The following is a 23,399-nucleotide window of genomic DNA, read 5'->3' as shown; positions in this document are numbered from 1 at the left end:
TGGAGTAGATAAAACAACCTGTCTTCATTTTCTTGTTTATAACCAGTGTGACATAAATCTCCGGTGTAAATCCAAAACCATTTAGACATTTCACATGTGGAAGATTTAGAAGTGCTGTGAATGGTAAATGGTTTTTATCCAATGATATATTGGTAAAGAAAAAAGCAGGCTCTAGAAAATTAAAAGATGAAACTGCTCTTTAACTGACCTTAGTATTTAGTATTCTGAAATGTTTAACTCACTGAAAAAATTAAGTCCTAGCCAAAAGGCAGAGTCACCTTGATTTACAACATAATTATAATGATCTTTTTTTTTCCAGAAGAGAAGCAGCTTATTTCCAAAGAAAACATACACATAGCCAAAAGATAAATGAAGACATGTTCAAAATCACTGATAATTAGGGAAACACAAATTAAACCCAAAGTGAAATATCACCTAACACCTTTTGGAGAAGAAAGTGGTAACCCACTCCAGTATTCTTACCTGGAAAATCCCATGGACAAAGGAGCCTGGTGGGCTATAGTCCATGGGGTCGTTAAGAGTTGGACACGACTGAGAGACTTCACTTTCATGCATTGGAGAAGGAAATGGCAACCCACTCCAGTGTTCTTGCCTGGAGAATCCCAGAGACTGAGGAGCCTGGTAGGCTGCTGTCTATGGGGTTACACAGAGTCGGACACGACTGAAGCGACTCAGCAGCAGCAACAACTTTTTAAGAATGGCTATTATCCAAAAGCTAAACAGAAAGACAAATAAAAGAGAAAGAGGAGAGAAAATGCTAGCAAGAATTTGCTACTAGTGAAGAGAAAACAGAATCTTGGTGCACTGTTGATGACTGTATAGAAAAAGGTACATAATAATGAACATAGAACTACCAAATGATCTGGTAATTTCACTTTTGAGTATACGTCCAAAGGAAATGAAATCAATTTACCTTGAAGAGATATCTGCACCCCTACATTCATTGCAGCATTATTCACAATAGCCAAGGCATGGAAACCATACAAGTATCATAAGTGTCCATTGACAAATGAAAGGATTAAGAATTTTATGGGTATGTATAATAATATATAATATTATTCAGGTATAGAAAAGAAGGAAATCCTGTCATTTGCAACAACATGGATGAATCTTGAGGGCAGCATGCTAAATAAACTAAGACAAAGAAAGACAAATGCCATGTCATCTCACTTATATGTGGAATCAGAAAAAATGAGCTCATAGAAGGAAAGTTTAATAGTGGTTTGCAAGGGCTAGGGAGTGAGGGAAGTAGGGAGATATTGGTCTAAGGGTGCAACTTCCAGTTATAAGACAATAAGTTCACCAGTCCAGGTTCGATACATGATACAGTTTGTTCAGGGCTGGTGCCCTGGGATGACCCTGAGCGATGGGATGGGGAGGGAGGTGGGAGGCGGGTTCAGGATGGGGAATGTGTGTGCACCCATGGCTGATTCATGTCAACGTATGGCAAAAACCACTACAATATTGTAAAATAATTAGCCTTCAATTAAAATAAATAAAGTTTTTCAGAAAGAAAAAGAAGGCCATAAGTTCTGAAGATCTAATGTACAGCATCGTGACTATAGTTAAAAAGTACTCTAGTGTATACTTGAAAGTTTCTAAAGAGTTGATCTTAATGCTCTCATTACACACACACATAATTGTAACTACGTGAGATGACAGATATGTTAACTAACTTTAATGTAATGTTTCCCAATACATATGTATATCAAATCATCCCATTGTACACATAAAATTATGTAGTGTTCTAAGCTAATAAAGCTAGAAAACAGTATGCCTCAATAAAGGTGGGAAATAGATGAAAGTAGCAAATTTCATCTCTTAAATGGAGAAGATGATACAAACAGAAGACAAAATTTTCAAATAAGTGCAGAAACAGTAGAGGACTATAACAGCAGCAAAGTCCTGAGAGGTGGGGTTGGTTATTTCCTCATAATCATTGTCCAATACTTTGTATAGCTTAGTGGGAGAGGAAGATAGATAAATACACGCCTGACAGTGTGAGCATACACAAATACATACATATGCATACACACAAATGCATAGCTACTTCAAAATTCTTCTCAGGACAAAATTAAAAAATAACTGTGAGAGACTGAATGATATCCCTCAAAGTCACTCAGGCTCTAAACTCTGGAATCTGTGAGTGTGACCTTCTATTACAAGGGGACTTTACAGCTGTGATAAGGACTTTGAGACAGGAAGATGATCTGAGTACTAAATACAAGTGTTTTTATAAGAGGCTGATGGGGGAGCTTTGTTACAGAGGAGATGGAAATGTGACAATGGACCAGAGACTGGAGTGAGGCTGCTGCTAGTCAAGGAGTGCCAGCAGCCTCCAGAAGCAGGAAGAAGAGGATGAAGCGTTTCTGGGATGCCCTGAAGGAGAGAGCTGTGCTCATTCCTTGTCTCAAGCCCCATAAGACTCATTGTGGACTTCTTGCCAGCAAGGTAATAATTATGAATTACTATAGACCACTAAGTTTGTGGCAAAGTTTTAACAGTAACAATAGGAATATTGAACCTTTTAAAGATGCATGATCAGAGGCTAAAACATATGACCGCAACTTAATACATTGATTAATCTCTTTATTTATTTTTTTTTATTAGTTGGAGGCTAATTACTTTACATCATTACAGTAGTTTTTGTTATACATTGATATGAATTAGCCATGGATTTACATGTATTCCCCATCCCAGTCCCCCCTCCCACCTCCCTCTCCACCTGATCCCTCTGGGTCTTCCCAGTGCACCAGGCCCTAGCACTTGCCTCATGTACCCAACCTGGGCTGGTTATCTGTTTCACCCTAGATAATATACATGTTTCAATGCTGTTCTCTTGAAACATCCCACCCTCGCCTTCTCCCAGCAGTCCACAAGTCTGATTCTATACAACATGATGTCTCAATTTTCTAGCTTATTAAGAAATAATAGTGAGTGACTTAATAATTACCATCATTTCTCAAAGTCCTCAGACTATAATTGTAATAACTGTGAGGTACTTTATTATCGGCTTACTCAGCTCTGTATAATGGACTTGAGTTCGACCATTCTATTAAAGATTCAATGATTCTTTTATAATGGCTTGAGACAGGAGATATCCATGGTGTACTATGTACAAGAGCTGTCCATCTCCATGTCGACTGGACATGGGACTGGGATTGCTTGTCAATGATCGGCAGATAAACAGTGCTGTGACATGAGCATGGGTGAGGTCTCTTTCAGATCTGTTTCCTTGGGTTGTAATGCCCAGAAGTGGCGATTGCTGGGATTCCTTATGCAGCAAGTAAATCTAATTATCCTAAGGCAATTTTTAAAGAAAATGGAATTCTTTTCAAGCAGCACTGTATATTTGACCACTAGTGCATGTATAGTTAATTGCATTCACCACCAACAGTTAGTAAAGGTCTTTTCTACACCCTCTCCAGATTGTGCTTGTAGTGGAAGCAGCATGACGGATAAGCCTCATGGTAGATTAACTCTTACAACAATCATTACAAGGAATCCAGTTATTAAAACTCGACTTATAAGTATAAATATGTAGAGCTAGCATTAAGGGGTGAAAGCAATCTAGTTATTCTGGATGCAGTTACTAGAGGAGGATAAACTACACTGTTTCAGAAAATTGACAGAGGTAAACCTAAATTCCTCTCTCATTTGTCAATTAAAAGTGACAAAATTTTATTGAAATGTAAGATAAAGGCCTATTTGAGTATTATTAAAAAATTAGCTAGGCCACTTTTCACAAACTGATTTACAAACAAAAGGGGTACAGTTTCACAGAACTGGCAAATTGTTATCTGAGCTATATGGGAGATGCAATGTATGTATTAGATATTTTATACAAACAGATGAGGGAAGAGGTCAACAGTGAGTTCAGCCACGAAGACAGATCAGGGTAGTGTCTTTGTCTGATTTCAATTGGGTGGAAATCAAATATTAATGATCCCATCATCAGTTCAGTTCAGCCACTCATTTGTGTCTGACTGTGCTACCAATGGACTGCAGCAAGTCAGCCTTCCCTGTACATGATAGGAGATGGCATGACACACAGGGTCAGTTCAGTTCAGTTCAGTTGCTCAGTTGTGTCCGACTCTTTGCAAGCCCATGAACCGCAGCACGCCAGGCCTCCCTGTCCATCACCAACTCCCGGAGTCCACCCAAACCCATGTCCATTGAGTCGGTGATACCATCCAACCATCTCATCCTCTGTCGTCCCCTTCTCCTCCTGCCCTCAATCTTTCCCAGCATTGGGGTCTTTTCAAATGAGACAGCTTCTCGCATGAGGTGGCCAAAGTATTGGAGTTTCAGCTTCAACATCAGTCCTACCAATGAACACCCAGGACTGATCTCCTGTAGGATGGACTGGTTGGATCTCTTTGCAGTCCATGGGACTCTCAAGAGTTTTCTCCAACACCGCAGTTCAAAAGTGTCAATTCTTTGGCACTCAGCTTTCTTTACAGTCCAACTCTCACATCCATACATGACCACTGGAAAAACCATAGCCTTGACTAGATGGATCTTTGTTGACAAAGTAATGTCTCTGCTTTTTAATATGCTGTCTAGATTGGGTCATAACTTTCCTTCCAAGGAGTAAGCGTCTTTTAATTTCATGACTGCAATCACCATCTGCAGTGATTTTGGAGCCCAGAAAAATAAAGTCTGACACTGTTTCCACTGTTTCCCCACCTATTTCCCATGAAGTGATGGGACCAGATGCCATGATCTTGTTTTTCTGAATGTTGAGCTTTAAGCCAACTTTTTCACTCTCCTCTTTCACTTTCATCAAGAGGCTCTTTAGTTCTTCTTCACTTTCTGCCATAAGGGTGGTGTCATCTGCATATCTGAGGTTATTGATATTTCTCCCGGCAATCTTGATTCCAGCTTGTGCTTCTTCCAGCCCAGCGTTTCTCATGATGTACTCTGCATACAAGTTAAATAAGTAGAGTGACAATATACAGCCTTGACATATTCCTTTTTCTATTTGGAACCAGTTTGTTGTCTCTTGTCCAGTTCTAACTTGCTTCCTGACCTGCAAGGTTTCTCAAGAGGCAGGTCAGGTGGTCTGGTATTCCCATCTCTTTCAGAATTTTCCACAGCTTATTGTGATCCACACAGTTAAATGTTTTGGCATAGTCAATAAAGCAGAAATAAATGTGTTTTTTTGGAACTCTCTTGCTTTTTCAATGATCCAGCAGATGTTGGCAATTTGATCTCTTGTTCCTCTGCCTTTTCTAAAACCAGCTGGAGCATCTGGGAGTTCATTGTTCACTTATTGCTGATGTAGTTGACTGTGAATTGACTTGTGTCCTGTTCATTATAACTCAAACATGAAATATATTTCTGATAGGATGCTTTCCAGGAAAATAATTGCAACACTGGGCATATCAGGTGTGAAAAAAAGTTGGAAAATTATATCTAAATCTTTTAAATTTTTTGGCAAACTGTAAGTAAATCCAAGAAAGAATAAATATTAAACATATACTCAAGAAACAGACAAACCAAATTGCAAAGAAAACTATGTATTTAAACTTCCAATTTTAGACATCATTAAGGATCTTTTCCCTTAGCTTTATTTTAGTGTCATTCATTCCAGGGGGCATTTTAATTACACAGAAACAAAGCTGAGCAGCGAATTTCAAGCCACACATTTCTGTGTAATTCCAAAAAGTTCTAGTCATTAAAAATTATATGAGACCTACCATTTGCCTTAATATCTGTTTTGATGCTTGTGAGGAAAATATTGCTAGTGGTCCTCCTGGGTTTGAGTCTCCAGGGCTAGAGAGTCAGATGTAAGTGTCTTGGTCTCGCAATTATACTCAGCCCACAGAAAAACAGGACGGTGGAGACCTGTTTCTCTGCTGCAGGTAAGTTTTTGAAGTTGTTTATGACACAGTAAAAATATTATTTTCTTGAAATGGTAACTGAGGTTTTTTTTTTTTCACTTTTCTTTTTATGTTAAATCACTGTAAATGCTAGACAATTCTGAGTCCAATAATATTAAAGAAACAAATTTGCAACCATGCTTCAAGACCCCTGACAACCATTTCACAAAGAAGAGAATAAACTTGCTACTGGGAAATGGGCACTTATACATATTTATTTATGTGTAGTTTAAATTGGTATATAAACTTTTACAAAAATGAGAAGTAGTTAATTATGAGAGAACTCTTACCTGATAAATCTTGAGACCCTTAAGAGACATGTATGCAATGTCTAGATCTGTAATAGAAGTTAAGCCATAAGCTATAAATCCTGATAAAGTGTACACTCCACTTAGAATTCAAAACGAGTTATTGTCCTCCTCAGCAGTGAAGCTGTCCCAGGAGAGAAGTATCCTTTAAAGTGAACCCCAAACAACAAAATAAATGGCAACGGGACCATACCTATCAATAATTACCTTAAATGTAAATGGGTTGAATGCCCCAACCAAAAGACAAAGGCTGGCTGAATGGATACAAAAGCAAGACCCCTATATATGCTGTCTACAAGAGACCCACCTCAAAGCAAGGGACACATACAGACTAAAAGTGAAGGGCTGGAAAAAAATATTCCACGCAAACGGAGACCAAAAGAAAGCAGGAGTCGCAATACTCATATCAGATAAAATAGACTTTCAAATTAAGTCTGTGAAAAGAGACAAAGATGGACACTACATAATGATCAAAGGATCAATCCAAGAAGAAGATATAACAATTATAAATATATATGCACCCAACATAGGAGCACCGCAATATGTAAGGCAAACGCTAACGAGTATGAAAGAGGAAATTAATAGTAACACAATAATAGTAGGAGACTTTAATACCCCACTCACAACTATGGATAGATCAACTAAACAGAAAATGAACAAGGAAACACAAACTTTAACGGACACAATGGACCAGCTAGACCTAATTGACATCTATAGGACGTTTCACCCCAAAACAATCAACTTCACCTTTTTCTCAAGTGCACACGGAACCTTCTCCAGAATAGATCACATCCTGGGCCATAAATCTAGTCTTGGTAAATTCAAAAAGACTGAAATCATTCCAGTCATCTTTTCTGACCACAGTGCAGTAAGATTAGATCTCAATTACAGGAAAAAAATTATTAAAAATTCAAACATATGGAGGCTAAACAACACGCTTCTGAATAACCAACAAATCGTAGAAGAAATCAAAAAAGAAATCAAAATATGCATAGAAATGAATGAAAATGATAACACAACAACCCAAAACCTATGGGACACTGTAAAAGCAGTGCTAAGGGGAAGATTCATAGCATTACAGGCCTACCTCAAGAAACAAGAAAAAAGTCAAATAAATAACCTAACTCTACACCTAAAGCAACTAGAGGAAGAAGAAATGAAGAACCCCAGGGTTAGTAGAAGGAAAGAAATCTTAAAAATTAGGGCAGAAATAAATGCAAAAGAAACTAAAGAGACCATAGCAAAAATTAACAAAGCCAAAAGCTGGTTTTTTGAAAAAATTAACAAAATTGACAAACCATTAGCAAGACTCATTAAGAAACAAAGGGAGAAGAACCAAATTAACAAAATTAGAAATGAAAATGGAGAGATCACAACAAGACAACACTGAAATACAAAGGATCATAAGAGACTACTACCAGCAGCTCTATGCCAATAAAATGGACAACTTGGAAGAAATGGACAAGTTCTTAGAGAAGTATAACTTTCCAAAACTGAACCAGGAAGAAATAGAAGATCTTAACAAAACCATCACAAGCAAGGAAATCGAAACTGTAATCAGAAATCTTCCAGCAGACAAAAGCCCAGGACCAGATGGCTTCACAGCTGAATTCTACCAAAAATTTAGAGAAGAGCTAACACCTATCTTACTCAAACTCTTCCAGAAAATTGCAGAAGAAGGTAGACTTCCAAACTCATTCTATGAGGCCACCATCACCCTAATTCCAAAACCAGACAAAGATGCCACAAAAAAAGAAAACTACAGGCCAATATCGCTGATGAACATAGATGCAAAAATCCTTAACAAAATTCTAGCAAACAGAATCCAACAACATATTAAAAAAATCATTCATCATGACCAAGTGGGCTTTATCCCAGGCAATGCAAGGATTCTTTAATATCCGCAAATCAATCAATGTAATACACCACATTAACAAATTGAAAGATAAAAACCATATGATTATCTCAATAGATGCAGAAAAAGCCTTTGACAAAATTCAACATCCATTTATGATTAAAACTCTCCAGAAAGCAGGAATAGAAGGAACATACCTCAACATAATAAAAGCTATATATGACAAACCCACAGCAAGCATCACCCTCAATGGTGAAAAATTGAAAGCATTTCCCCTGAAATCAGGAACAAGACAAGGGTGCCCACTCTCACCACTACTATTCAACATAGTTTTGGAAGTTTTGGCCACAGCAATCAGGGCAGAAAAAGAAGTAAAAGGAATCCAGATAGGAAAAGAAGAAGTGAAACTCTCGCTGTTTGCAGATGACATGATCCTCTACATAGAAAACCCTAAAGACTCTACCAGAAAATTACTAGAGCTAATCAACGAATACAGTCAAGTTGCAGGATATAAAATTAACACACAGAAATCTCTTGCATTCCTATACACTAACAATGAGAAAACAGAAAGAGAAATTAAGGAAACAATACCATTCACCATTGCAACAAAAAGAATAAAATACTTAGGAGTATATCTACCTAAAGAAACAAAAGACCTATACATAGAAAACTATAAAACACTGATGAAAGAAATCAAAGAGGACACAAATAGATGGAGAAATATACCATGTTCATGGATTGGAAGAATCAATATTGTCAAAATGGCTATACTACCCAAAGTAATCTATAGATTCAATGCAATCCCTATCAAACTACCAACTGTATTTTTCACAGAACTAGAACAAATAATTTCACAATTTGTATGGAAATACAAAAAACCTCGAATAGCCAAAGTAATCCTGAGAAAGAAGAATGGAACTGGAGGAATCAATCTGCCTGACTTCAGACTCTACTACAAAGCCACAGTCATCAAGACAGTATGGTACTGGCACAAAGACAGAAATATAGATCAATGGAACAGAATAGAAAGCCCAGAGATAAGTCCACGAACCTATGGTCACCTTATCTTCGACAAAGGAGGCAAGGATATACAGTGGAAAAAAGATAACCTCTTTAACAAGTGGTGCTGGGAAAACTGGTCAACCACCTGTAAAAGAATGAAACTAGAACACTTTCTAACACCATACACAAAAATAAACTCAAAATGGATTAAAGATCTAAATGTAAGACCAGAAACTATCAAACTCCTAGAGGAGAACATAGGCAAAACACTCTCCGACATAAATCACAGCAGGATCCTCTATGACCCACATCCCAGAATTTCAGAAATAAAAGCAAAAATAAACAAATGGGACCTAATGAAACTTAAAAGCTTTTGCACAACAAAGGAAACTATAAGCAAGGTGAAAAGACAGCCCTCAGATTGGGAGAAAATAATAGCAAATGAAGCAACAGACAAAGGATTAATCTCAAAAATATACAAGCAACTCCTCCAGCTCAACTCCAGAAAAATAAATGACCCAATCAAAAAATGGGCCAAAGAACTCAACAGACATTTCTCCAAGGAAGACATACAGATGGCTAACAAACACATGAAAAGATGCTCAACATCACTCATTATCAGAGAAATGCAAATCAAAACCACAATGAGGTACCATTATACACCAGTCAGGATGGCTGCTATCCAAAAGTCTACAAACAATAAATGCTGGAGAGGGTGTGGAGAAAAGGGAACCCTCTTACACTGTTGGTGGGAATGCAAATTAGTACAGCCACTATGGAAAACAGTGTGGAGATTTCTTAAAAAGCTGGAAATAGAACTGCCATATGACCCAGCAATCCCACTTCTGGGCATACACACCAAGGAAACCAGATCTGAAAGAGCCACATGCACCCCAATGTTCATCGCAGCACTGTTTATAATAGCCAGGACATGGAAGCAACCCAGATGCCCATCAGCAGACGAATGGATGAGGAAGCTGTGGTACATATACACCATGGAATATTACTCAGCCATTAAAAAGAATTCATTTGAATCACTTCTAATGAGATGGATGAAACTGGAGCCCATTATACAGAGCGAAGTAAGCCAGAAAGATAAAGACCATTACAGTATACTAACACATATATATGGACTTTAGAAAGATTGTAACGATAACCCTATATGCAAAACAGAAAAAGAGACTCAGATGTATGGAACAGACTTGTGGACTCTGGGAGAAGGCGAGGGTGGGATGTTTCAGGAGAACAGCATTGAAACATGTGTATTATCTAGGGTGAAACGGATAACCAGCTCAGGTTGGGTACATGAGACAAGTGCTCGGGCCTGGTGCACTGGGAAGACCCAGAGGGATCGGGTGGAGAGGGAAGTGGGAGGGGGGACTGGGATGGGGAATACATGTAAATCCATGGCTAATTCATATCAATGTATAACAAAAACTACTGTAATGATGTAAAGTAATTAGCCTCCAACTAATAAAAATTAAAAAAAAAATAAAATAAAATAAAATAAAATAAAATGGGATTGCTACGCTCTCTTCTTGAAATTAAAAGACTCTTACTCCAATCTGCCACTGGGAGGGTCGCGGCTAGAGGCCAGCTCCTGAGAACAAACACAAGCCGCAGGCACCCGACCGGCGCGCGCTGGGGCCACGGAGGGAAAAGGCGCGCCGCACCCGGGGAGAGTGCGCCCAAGCCCCTGGCTGCCAGAGCCGCTCAGGCCGGGGAAGGCACAAAATGCAGGCGCAACCGAATCTGCGCTTTTGTGGAGTACCCGAAAACTGGAACCGCACTCAACGCAGGGCCCGCTCCATATAGAGCAGCCGGGAGCCTGAGCAGTGTAGACGGGGAAAGCACTGACACCCGTGAGCGGGGCAAATCCAGTGTGGCCGGAACACGGTGAGCGCTATCCACACAGAGCGGTGTCTGTCTGCAGCGCCCCGCCCTCCCGGTAGCAGGACTGAACTGAACTAGCGAACCTAAATAAGAGATCACCTCCGCCCGCCTGTGTCAGGGCGGAAATTAGATCACCGAAGAGACGGCAAACAGAAGCCAAATAAACAAAGGGAACCGCTTCAGAAAGGACCGGTGCAACAGATTAAAACCCCCAAAGGTAACACCGACTACACAGGAAGGGGCCTATAGATATCAAGAAGTGTAAGCTGGAAAGAGGAGCTATCTGAAATTGAACTGAACCTACACTGACCGCAACAGCTCCAGAGAAATTCCTAGATATATATGTATATTTTTTTTAATTAAAAAAAAAATTTTTTTTCTTTCCTTTTTTTTAAATTTTTTCTCTTTTATTTTCTTTTAAAATTCCCTATTACTCCCCCATTACTCCTCAACTTTCATTTTCATATATTTTTATGATTTTTTTAATTAGGGAAAAACAAAAATTTTTTTCTTTTTTTTTTCTTTTTTTTCTTTTTCTTGTTTTTCTCTCCTATTTCCTTTTAAAGTCCTCTAATACTCCTCTATTATTCCTTAATTTTCATTTTCATTTCACTATAACCTTGCAAAAAAAAAAAAGAGAGAAGCCCTATTTTTAAACCAAACTTCATATATATTTCTAAATTTTTTTGTGTTTTTGTTTTTGTTTTTAAATATTGTATTTCAAAGAGTCTAACCTCTACACTAGATTTTTAATCTTTGTTTTTCAGTATGTGATATAAATTTTGGACATTTAAGAATCCAATATTCAGTTCCCATTTCTATTCAGGAGTGTGGTGATTACTCTCTCCCACTTTTGACTCTCTGTTTTCTACCTCAGAACACCTCTATTTCCTCCTTTCCCCTTCTCTTTCCAATCCAATTCTGTGAATCTTTGTGGGTGTCTGGGCTACAGAGAACACTTTGGGAACAGATAACTGCGTAGATCTGTCTCTCTCCTCTTGAGTCCCCCTTTCTCTCCTCCTGCTCACCTCTATCTCCTTCCTCCCTCTCCTATTCTTCATGTAACTCTGTGAACCTCTCTGGTTGTCCCTCATGGTGGAGAATCTTTTCACCATTAACCTAGAAGTTTTATTATCAGTGCTGTATAGTTGGAGAAGTCTTGAGACTATTGGAAGAATAAAACTGAAATCCAGAGGCAGGAGACTTAAGCCCAAAACCTGAGAAAACCAGAAAACTCCTGACTACATGGAACATTAAGGAATAAGAGACCATCCAAGAGCCTCCATACCTACACCAAAACCAACCACCACCCAAGAGCCAATAAGCTCCAGAACAAGACATACCACGCAAATTCTTTAGCAATGCAGGAACATAGACCTGAGTGTCAACATACAGGCTGTCCAAAGTCACACCTAACACATAGACCCATCGCAAAACTCATTACTGGACACTCCATTGCACTCCAGAGAGAAGAAATCCAATTCCATGCACCAGAACACTGACACAAGCTTCCCTAACCAGGAAACCTTGACAAACCAATTGTCCAACCCCACCCACTGGGTGAAACCTCCACAATAAAAAGGAACCACAGACCACCAGAATACAGAAAGCCCACTCCAGACACAGCAATCTAAACAAGATGAAAAGGCAGAGAAATACCCAACAGGTAAAGGAACATGAAAAATTTCCACCAAGTCAAACAAAAGAGGAGGAGTTAGGGAACCTACCTGAAAAAAGAATTTAGAATAATGATAATAAAAATGATCATCCAAAATCTTGAAAACAAAATGGAGTTACAAATAAATAGCTTGGAGACAAAGATTGAGAAGATGCAAGAAATGTTTAACAAGGACCTAGAAGAAATAAAAAAGAGTCAATTAAAAATGAATAATGCAATAAATGAGATAAAAAACACTCTGGAGGGAACCATGAGTAGAATAACGGAGACAGAAGATAGGATAAGTGAGGTAGAAGATAAAATGGTGGAAATAAATGAAACAGAGAGGAAAAAACAAAGCAGAATCAAAAGAAATGAGGACAACCTCAGGGACCTCTGGGACAATGTGAAACACCCCAACATTCGAATCATAGGAGTCCCAGAAGAAGAAGACAAAAAGAAAGGCCATGAGAAGTTACTCGAGGAGATAATAGCTGAAAACTTCCCTAAAATGGGGAAGGAAATAGCCACCCAAGTCCAAGAAACCCAGAGAGTCCCAAACAGGATAAACCCAAGGCGAAACACCCCAAGACACATATTAATCAAATTAACAAAGATCAAAGACAAAGAACAAATATTAAAAGCAGCAAGGGAGAAACAATAAATAACACACAAAGTGATTCCCATAAGGATAACAGCTGATCTATCAATAGAAACCCTTCAGGCCAGAAGGGAATGGCAAGACATACTTAAAGTAATGAAAGAGAATAACCTACAACCTAGATTACTGTACCCAGCAAGGATCTCATTCAGATATGAAGGAGAACTCAAAAGCTTTACAGACAAGCAAAAGCTGAGAGAATTCAGCACCACCAAACCAGCTCTTCAACAAATGCTAAAGGATCTTCTCTAGACAGGAAACACAGAAAGGTTGTATAAACGTGAACCCCAAACAACAAAGTAAATGGCAATGGGACCCATACCTATCAATAATTACCTTAAATGTAAATGGGTTGAATGTCCCAACCAAAAGACAAAGGCTGGCTGAATGGATACAAAAACAAGACCCCTATATATTCTGTCTACAAGAGACCCACCTCAAAACAAGGGACACATACAGACTAAAAAAAGGGCTGGAAAAAAATATTTCACACAAATGGAGACCAAAAGAAAGCAGGAGTTGCAATACTCATATCAGATAAAATAGACTTTCAAATAAAGGCTGTGAAAAGAGACAAAGAAGGACACTACATAATGATCAAAGGATCAATCCAAGAAGAAGATATAACAATTATAAATATATATGTTGGGTATATAAATATACCCAACATAGGAGCACCGCAATATGTAAGGCAAACGCTAACGAGTATGAAAGAGGAAATTAATAGTAACACAATAATAGTGGGAGACTTTAATACCCCACTCACAACTATGGGTAGGTCAACTAAACAGAAAATTAACAAGGAAACACAAACTTTAAAGGACACAATGGACCAGCTAGACCCTATTGACATCTATAGGACGTTTCACACCAAAACAATCAACTTCACCTTTTTCTCAAGTGCACACGGAACCTTCTCCAGAATAGATCACATCCTGGGCCATAAATCTAGTCTTGATAAATTCAAAAAAATTGAAATCATTCCAGTCATCTTTTCTGACCACAGTGCAGTAAGATTAGATCTCAATTACAGGAAAAAAAATTATTAAAAATTCAAACATATGGAGGCTAAACAACACGCTTCTGAATAACCAACAAATCATAAAAGAAATCAAAATATGCATAGAAATGAATGAAAATGAAAACACAACAACCCAAAACCTATGGGACACTGTAAAAGCAGTGCTAAGGGAAAGGTTCATAGCATTACAGGCTTACCTCAAGAAACAAGAAAAAAGTCAAATAAATAACCTAACTCTAACCCTAAAGCAAATAGAGAAGGAAGAAATGAAGAATCCCAGGGTTAGTAGAAGGAAAGAAATCTTAAAAATTAGGGCAGAAATAAATGCAAAAGAAGCTAAAGAGACCATAGCAAAAATCAACAAGGCTAAAAGCTGGTTTTTTGAAAAAATAAACAAAATTGACAAACCATTAGCAAGACTCATTAAGAAACAAAGGGAGAAGAACCAAATTAACAAAATTAGAAATGAAAATGGAGAGATCACAACAGACAACAATGAAATACAAAGGATCATAAGAGACTACTACCAGCAGCTCTATGCCAATAAAATGGACAACTTGGAAGAAATGGACAAATTCTTAGAAAAGTATAACTTTCCAAAACTGAACCAGGAAGAAATAGAAGATCTTAACAGACCCATCACAAGCAAGGAAATCGAAACTGTAATCAGAAATCTTCCAGCAAACAAAAGCCCAGGACCAGATGGCTTCACAGCTGAATTCTACCAAAAATTTAGAGAAGAGCTAACACCTATCTTACTCAAACTCTTTCAGAAAATTGCAGAAGAAGGTAAACTTCCAAACTCATTCTATGAGGCCACCATCACCTTAATTCCAAAGCCAGACAAACATGCCACAAAAAAAGAAAACTACAGGCCAATATCACTGATGAACATAGATGCAAAAATCCTTAACAAAATTCTAGAAAACAGAAGCCAACAACATATTAAAAAAATCATACACCATGACCAAGTGGGCTTTATCCCAGGAATGCAAGGATTCTTTAATATCTGCAAATCAATCAGTGTGATACACCACATTAACAAATTGAAAGATAAAAACCATATGATTATCTCAATAGATGCAGAGAAAGCCTTTGACAAAATTCAACATCCATTTATGATTAAAAACTCTCCAGAAAACAGGAATAGAAGGAACATGACTCAACATAGTAAACCCTATATATGACAAATTCACAGCAAGCATTACCCTCAATGGTGAAAAATTGAAAGCATTTCCCCTAAAATCAGGAACATGACAAGGGTGCCCACTCTCACCACTACTATTCAACATAGTTTTGGAAGTGTTGGCCACAACAATCAGGGCAGAAAAAGAAGTAAGCGGAATCCAGATAGGAAAAGAAGAGGTGAAACTCTCGCTGTTTGCAGATGACATGATCCTCTACATAGAAAACCCTAAAGACTCTACCAGAAAATTACTAGAGCTAATCAACAAATATAGTAAAGTTGCAGGATATAAAATTAACACACAGAAATCTCTTGCATTCCTATACACTAACAATGAGAAAACAGAAAGAGAAATTAAGGAAACAATATCATTCACCATTGCAACAAAAAGAGTAAAATACTTAGGAGTATATCTACCTAAAGAAACAAAAGATACATAGAAAACTATAAATCACTGATGAAAGAAATCAAAGAGGACACAAACAGATGGAGAAATACACCGTGTTCATGGATTGGAAGAATCGATTTTATCAAAATGGCTATATTACCCAAAGCAATCTATAGATTCAATGCAATACCTATCAAGCTACCAACGGTATTTTTCACAGAACTTAGAACAAATAATTTCACAATTTGTATGGAAATACAAAAAACCTCGAATAGCCAAAGTAACCTTGAGAAAGAAGAATGGAACTGGAGGAATCAACCTGCCTGACTTCAGACTATACTACAAAGCCACAGTCATCAAGACAGTATGGTACTGGCACAAAGACAGAAATATAGATCAATGGAACAGAATAGAAAGCCCAGAGATAAATCCACGAACCTATGGTCACCTTATCTTCGACAAAGGAAGCAAGGATATACAATGGGAAAAAGACAAGGGCTTTAACAAGTTGTCCTGGGAAAACTGGTCAACCACCTGTAAAAGAATGAAACTAGAACATTTTCTAACACCATACACAAAAATAAACTCAAAATGGATTAAAGATCTAAATTTAAGAACAGAAACTATAAAAGTCCTAGAGGATAACATACTCAAAACACTCTCCGACATAAATCATAGCAGGATCCTCTATGACCCACATCCCAGAATATTAGAAACAAAAACAAAAATAAACAAATGGGACCTAATGAAACTTAAAAGCTTTTGCACAACAAAGGAAACTATAAGCAAGGTGAAAAGACAGCCCTCCGATTGGGAGAAAATAATAGCAAATGAATCAACAGACAAAGGATTAATCTCAAAAATATGCAAGCAACTCCTCCAGCTCAACTCCAGAAAAATAAATGACCCAATCAAAAAATGGGCCAAAGAACTAAACAGACATTTCCCCAAGGAAGACATACAGATGGCTAAAAAACACATGAAAAGATGCTCAACATCACTCATTATCAGAGAAATGCAAATCAAAACCACAATGAGGTACCATTGCATGCCAGTCAGGATGGCTGCTATCCAAAAGTCTACAAGCAATAAATGCTGGAGAGGGTGTGGAGAAAAGGGAACCCTCTTACACTTTTGGTGGGAATGCAAACTAGTACAGCCGCTATAGAGAACAGTGTGGAGATTTCTTAAAAAACTGGAAATAGAACTGCCATGTGACCCAGCAATCCCACTTCTGGGCATACACACTGAGGAAACCAGATCTGAAAGAGACACGTGCACCCCAATATTCATCGCAGCACTGTTTATAATAGCCAGGACATGGAAACAACCTAGATGCCCATCAGCAGATTAATGGATAAGAAAGCTGTGGTACATATACACCATGGAATATTACTCACCCATTAAAAAGAATTCATTTGAATCAGTTCTAATGAGATGGATGAAACTGGAGCCCATTATACAGAGTAAAGTAACCCAGAAACATAAAGACCATTACAGTATACTAACACATATATATGGAATTTAGAAAGATGGTAATGATAACCCTATATGCAAAACAGAAAAAGAGACACAGATGTATAGAACAGACTTTTGGACTCTGTGGGAGAAGGCGAGGGTGGGATGTTTCAAGAGAACAGCATCGAAACATGTATATTATCTAGGGTGAAACAGATCACCAGCCCAGGCTGGATGCATGAGACAAGTGCTTGAGCCTGGTGCACTGGGAAGAGCCAGAGAGATCGGGTGGAGAGGGAGGTGGGAGGGGGGATTGAGATGGGAATACATGTAAATCCATGACTAATTCATGTCAATGTATGACAAAAACCACTACAATATTGGGAGGGGGGATCGAGATGGGGAATACATGTAAATCCATGGCTAATTCATGTCAATGTATGACAAAAACCACTACAATATTGGGAGGGGGGATCAAGATGGGGAATACATGTAAATCCATGGCTAATTCATGTCAATGTATGACAAAAACCACTACAATATTGAGGCTAATTAAAGTAGTTAGCCTCCAACTAATAAAAGTGAATAAAAAAAAAAGACTCTTACTCCTTGGAAGGAAAGTTATGACCAACCTAGACAGCATATTAAAAAGCAGAGACATTACTTTGCCAACAAGGTCCATCTGGTCAAGGCTATAGTTTTTCCAGTGGTCATGTATGGATATAAGAGTTGGACTGTGAAGAAAGCTGAGCACTGAAGAATTGATGCTTTTGAACTGTGGTGTTGGAGAAGACTCTTGAGAGTCCCTTGGACTGCAAGGAGATCCAGCCAGTCCATCCTGAAGGAGATCAGTCCTGGGTGTTCATTGGAAGGACTGATGCTGAAGCTGAAACTCCAATACTTTGGCCACCTCATGTGAAGAGTTGACTCACTGGAAAAGACCCTGATGCTGGGAGGGATTGGGGGCAGGAGGAGAAGGGGACGACAGAGGATGAGATGGCTGGATGGCATCACTGACTCGATGGACATGAGTTTGAGTAAACTGCAGAGTTTGTGATGGACAGGGAGGCCTGGCGTGCTGCGATTCATGGGGTCACAAAGAGTCGGATACGACTGAGCGACTGCTGACTGAACTGATGCTCTCTTCTTAGATGTCTCTATTATTTTTCTTGATACTTAGAAGACAAACACATTCTCTTCAAGGCTTTAATTGATTTGTGTATGCAAGCAAAATACAGTAACAATGTATGTTGTTATTTGAGGCAAACATCTCACATTTTTCTTAGACACTTTCATTTGCTTGTGTATTCATGTGCAAATATTTTCTATCAGTTATGTGCATACTATGCTACTAGCTGATGAGTGAATGTACTCACGTCAATGTGTTAAGTATTTCTAGGAAAATACTAGCTGCAATGGACATGCAAAAACAGTTCAGAGACTCAGTTGGATTAGTAGATCCATCCACAGTAGTTATCTATATAAGGAATGTTGTAAGTGGAAAAAGTTAGAACTAATAATTCCTTTCATTTTATTTAGTCCATCACAGAAAGTCATAGTATGATTTTCACTTATTTCTGTAAAGTTCTTTGTCAAGAAAAACTCCCTTCTCCCATCCTTTCTTTTCAAAGGCATCATAGTGATGACTATAAAAAATCTGAGTCTGAAGACAATGTTTGCCCTCTTGGGTTTCACAGTTTATCCAGAGCTTCAGATTCCTCTCTTCCTCATGTTTCTGATCATGTACATTATCACTGTGGTAGGAAATCTGGGCATGGTGGTAATCATCAAAATTAGCCCTAAGATTCACACCCCCATGTACTTTTTCCTTAGTCATCTTTCTTTTGTTGATTTTTGTTACTCTTCCATTGTTACTCCCAAGCTGCTCGAGAACTTGGTCATGGCCGATAAGAGCATCTTCTACAGTAGCTGCATGCTGCAGTTCTTCCTGTCCTGCATTGCTGTGGTGACTGAGTCCTTCTTGCTGGCGGTGATGGCCTATGACTTCTTCGTGGCCACCTGTAACCCTCTGCTTTACACAGTGGTCATGTCACAGAGGCTGTGTGCCCTGCTGGTGGCTGGGTCATATCTCTGGGGCATGTGTGGCTCATTGGTACTCCTTTGCTATGCCCTCCAACTAAACTTTTCTGGACATAAGGTGATCAACTGCTTTTTCTGTGAATACACTGCTCTCATTACTGTCTCATGCTCCAATACACACACCCCCAACCTGCTGTTCTTTGGCTTCACCACCTTCAACGAGGTGAGTACACTTCTGATCATCCTCACTTCCTATGTCTTTATTTTTGTCACTGTGCTAAACATCCGTTCTGCCAGTGGATGTTGCAAAGCTTTCTCCACTTGTGCGTCTCACCTGACTGCCATTACCATCTTCCATGGGGCCATCCTTTCTCTCTACTGTGTGCCCACTTCCAAGAACTTGTGACAAACTGTCAAGGTGGCCTCTGTGTTCTATACAGTGGTCATCCCCATGCTGAACCCTCTGATCTACAGCCTGAGGAATAAGGATGTGAATGATGCCTTCTGAAAATTAATAGACACAAAAGCTTCATTTCCTGAACCAATGTCCAAATAAGTCTTCAATTCCCATTAACAATGGGAAAAGAGCCTTCCAAGACGTGTAGCATATATTTACATGAAGTTTTCATAGATGACTAAGACAATAATCTATTAAACTGTTCACCTTAAATATAAATTTTTGACAAAGGAACATTATTTTTTTCTTCTTGCAGTACCTAAAATACTACTTATCTCTGGGCAAGCCTATAATAAATGTTTAAACATGAGTGAATAAATGAATGAGTAATTATGTATCCTCATTATGTACTTAGTATTAAGTACTGCTTATTATATAACAATTAAACATGACTGCTATTCTTCCACATAGAATAAAAAATTGATTAAAACAATGAAATTTGAAAGTTAGAAAATCTAACATATTGTTGATGTCATTCCACATTTCTGATATTCTTCTAAAATGTTGTTTTATGTGGTTTAAATACAGTTCATCAAACAAAACGGCATATTTATGTTACTCAATTTATGACTAATGACTATGAAATACATTTCAATAAATTTTTATATTTAAGTAATTTATGTAAAACACCTGCCATGCAAAGCAGCTTTCTTGTGAATGTGTTTCCCAGACATATAAAAGGCCACTGACAATGATGCTCTTTATAGATAATGGTTTTGTGTTTTTGTCATGAGACTCCCTTCTTCAGTTCAGTTCAGTTCAGGTCAGTCACTCAGTCGTGTCCAACTCTTTGCGATCACATGAACCGCAGCATGCCAGGCCTCCCTAACTCCCCAGCATCACCAGCTCCCGGAGTCTAACCAAACCCGTGTCCATCGAGTCGGTGATGCCATCCAACCATCTCATCCTCTGTCATCCCCTTCTCCTCCTGCCTTAAATCTTTCCCAGCATCAGGGTCTTTTCCAATGAGTCAACTCTTCGCTTCAGGTGGCCAAATTATTGCAGTTTCAGCTTCAGCCATCAGTCCTACAATGAACACCCAGGACTGATCTCCTTTAGGATGGACTGGTTTAATCTCCTTGCAGTCCAAGGGACTCTCAAGAGTCTTCTCCAACACCACAGTTCAAAAGTGTCAATTCTTCAGCACTCAGCTTTCTTTACAGTCCAACTCTCACATCCATACATGACCACTGGAAAAACCATAGCTTTGACTAGATGGACCTTTGTTGACAAAGTAATGTCTCTTCTTTTTAATATGCTGCCTAGGTTGGTCATAACTTTCCTTCCAAGGAGTAAGCGTCTTTTAATTTCATGACTGCAATCACCATCTGCAGTGATTTTGGAGCACAGAAAATAAAGTCAGCCACTGTTTCCACTGTTTCCCCAACTATTTGTCATGAAGTGATGGGACCAGATGCCATGATCTTAGTTTTCTGAATGTTGAGCTTTAAGCCAACTTTTTCACTCTCCTCTTTCACTTTCATCAAGAGGCTCTTTAGTTCTTCTTCACTTTCTGCCATAAGGGTGGTGACATCTGCATATCTGAGGTTATTGATATTTTTCCCAGCAATCTTGATTCCAGCTTGTGCTTCTTCCAGCCCAGCGTTTCTCATAATGCACTCTGCATATAAGTTAAATAAGCAGGGTGACAATATATAGCCTTGACAATATACAGCCTTCTTCGTATGATACACTTTGTGAAAACAAGTTTATGGTGTATTAAGAATTTCAAACTAATAAAAATCTATTAATATTCAATTTCATAACATCACTGTATTGGGGGTAAAACACATCTAATGTCATAATTTTCCGATATATTTTTTTAATTTATTTATTTATTTATTTATGTATCAAAGAGAAATAAGACATCAAACCATAGGTTTGAAGCACAATTTAGGCTTCTTGGAAAGTAATATCCCACAGTGTTCTTGTGTTTAGGTTTTGGAAAACTGATTTTGCTTTTCTAATTGAGATAGTTCACAGGGTATTATGTGAATGGAAAAGAGGAATCTTTGCTTTTGAAAAAATGACAGAAAAGGAATAGTGACAGTGCCAGATAGAAAGAAGATACAGAAACACTCCTCAAACTCAGGAACTTATCAGGTGGATCAATTTAGGGAAGGCCATATAAATTGTCAAGAATTTGGAAACCAATTATCGTAACTAATTATACTCAAGGAATTTTTGAAACATTTTGTATATCCAAAGACACAGACCACAGCCTTTCCTTTGAACACTGTTGGTTTAGGGACATCAGTCATATAGTGAGAGAAGGAGCTGACCTGGGAGAGATGCGTCAGGCAAACCCATTAAATGGCCTTGGCACTGAGCAGGAGGGACGCCACTCAGAGCTGTGTGGTAGGTCTGCTCTCCCACACGGAATCACGTGGATGGTGGAAGCCCAAATGCAGCATGTGGGCTCATCCTATCAGGGACTCCACTTACGATTTTGTGCAAGTGGCAGCTGTCTTTGCCCCAGTCACCTTATTAGTAAAGGTACATAATTGTACTTACCTAACTTATTCTAATAAAAATCAAATGTGTTAATAGTTGTATTCAAAACATGCAAAGTACGTGTGATCAGCTATTATTCTTCTCAGGAAAGGAGGCTCAACATTCTTAACCTTCTCTGATATTTGGCAAAACTCTGGTGTGACTTCAGACACTAAGCCCTCAAGGATGAAGATTTTGTATATAACAGGCAAAGTTTAGAAGTCCTATTATATTTCATAATGACGATGTAGGTCCTGGTGAACAGAGCAATGTTTGAATGCAGCCTATTGTGGTCTGCAGTTCATCATGAGCTTTGGAGTGAATCATGTTTGATTATATTGATAATAGCATGTACCCACTTAGGATAGTTTTACCCCTCTTTTATCTCATAAAACTCATTAATTATTTGAGTCCCAAGATGATGTTGCTTTCTTGATATTCTGCTGAAGGCCTACAGAAATCAATGATTGGCTTCAGAAGCTTAAGGAGTATGGGCCCCAGAGACAGACACAAATGAAAACATAGAGTCTGTATCACTTTGCCTCCTACCCTCTTCAGAAACAAAAGAAGCAATGTCTGTCCCATAGGTTGGTTGGTAGGATGGCACTCTGATTTGGGGGGAGTTGGAAAGCAGTGGTACTGATTTATTTTTAAGCTTCTGTATTTAGTTCTCTCTTAGAGGGTGTTTTAAGAAATGTCATGTTGCAAACACTGTTTTATGAAAGTATTTAAAGCTTTGGAGGAACAATATCAAAGAGAAATGATAGCAATTTAATCTGCAAAACCAAATATCTTATAATAGCTATTAGTGTAAGAGGAAAATGAGTGTGAACAAAGTGGGAAGAATGCTTGATTTCTCCCACCTTCCCACTTCCTCCGCTGTCACGTTAACTCCCTCCAGGGAACCTGGGAAAGACCACAGGGAGATTCTCTGGAAAGCCACTCAGACGCTGAGAGTGGCAGTGAGGGGTCCTCAAGACTGTTTTTGTTACTGTTGTTTAATTGCTCAGTTGTGTCCAATCCTTTTCAGATCCCATGGACTGTAGCCCTCCAAGCCCCTTTGCCCATGGGATT

General features: G+C 38.5%; 1 protein-coding gene across 1 annotated transcript; it reads left to right on the top strand.

Moving 5' to 3' along the window:
• Nucleotides 1-19,151: 19,151 nt before the first annotated feature.
• Nucleotides 19,152-19,781, top strand: LOC110146836 (olfactory receptor 5D14-like). Its single transcript, XM_020907902.2, has one exon. It carries the CDS (start codon nt 19,152-19,154, stop codon nt 19,779-19,781), a length of 630 nt encoding a protein of 209 aa, XP_020763561.2.
• The last annotated feature ends 3,618 nt before the right edge of the window (nt 19,782-23,399 follow it).

Source organism: Odocoileus virginianus, unplaced genomic scaffold (assembly GCF_023699985.2).
Source record: "Odocoileus virginianus isolate 20LAN1187 ecotype Illinois unplaced genomic scaffold, Ovbor_1.2 Unplaced_Scaffold_34, whole genome shotgun sequence".
Taxonomy (NCBI): domain Eukaryota; kingdom Metazoa; phylum Chordata; class Mammalia; order Artiodactyla; family Cervidae; genus Odocoileus; species Odocoileus virginianus.
This window is presented reverse-complemented; position numbering and strand designations above follow the sequence as displayed.

Bases quoted from the DNA above. Each gene is read 5' to 3' on its own strand.
- LOC110146836 (XM_020907902.2), top strand. From the start codon at position 19,152: ATGTACTTTTTCCTTAGTCATCTTTCTTTTGTTGATTTTTGTTACTCT.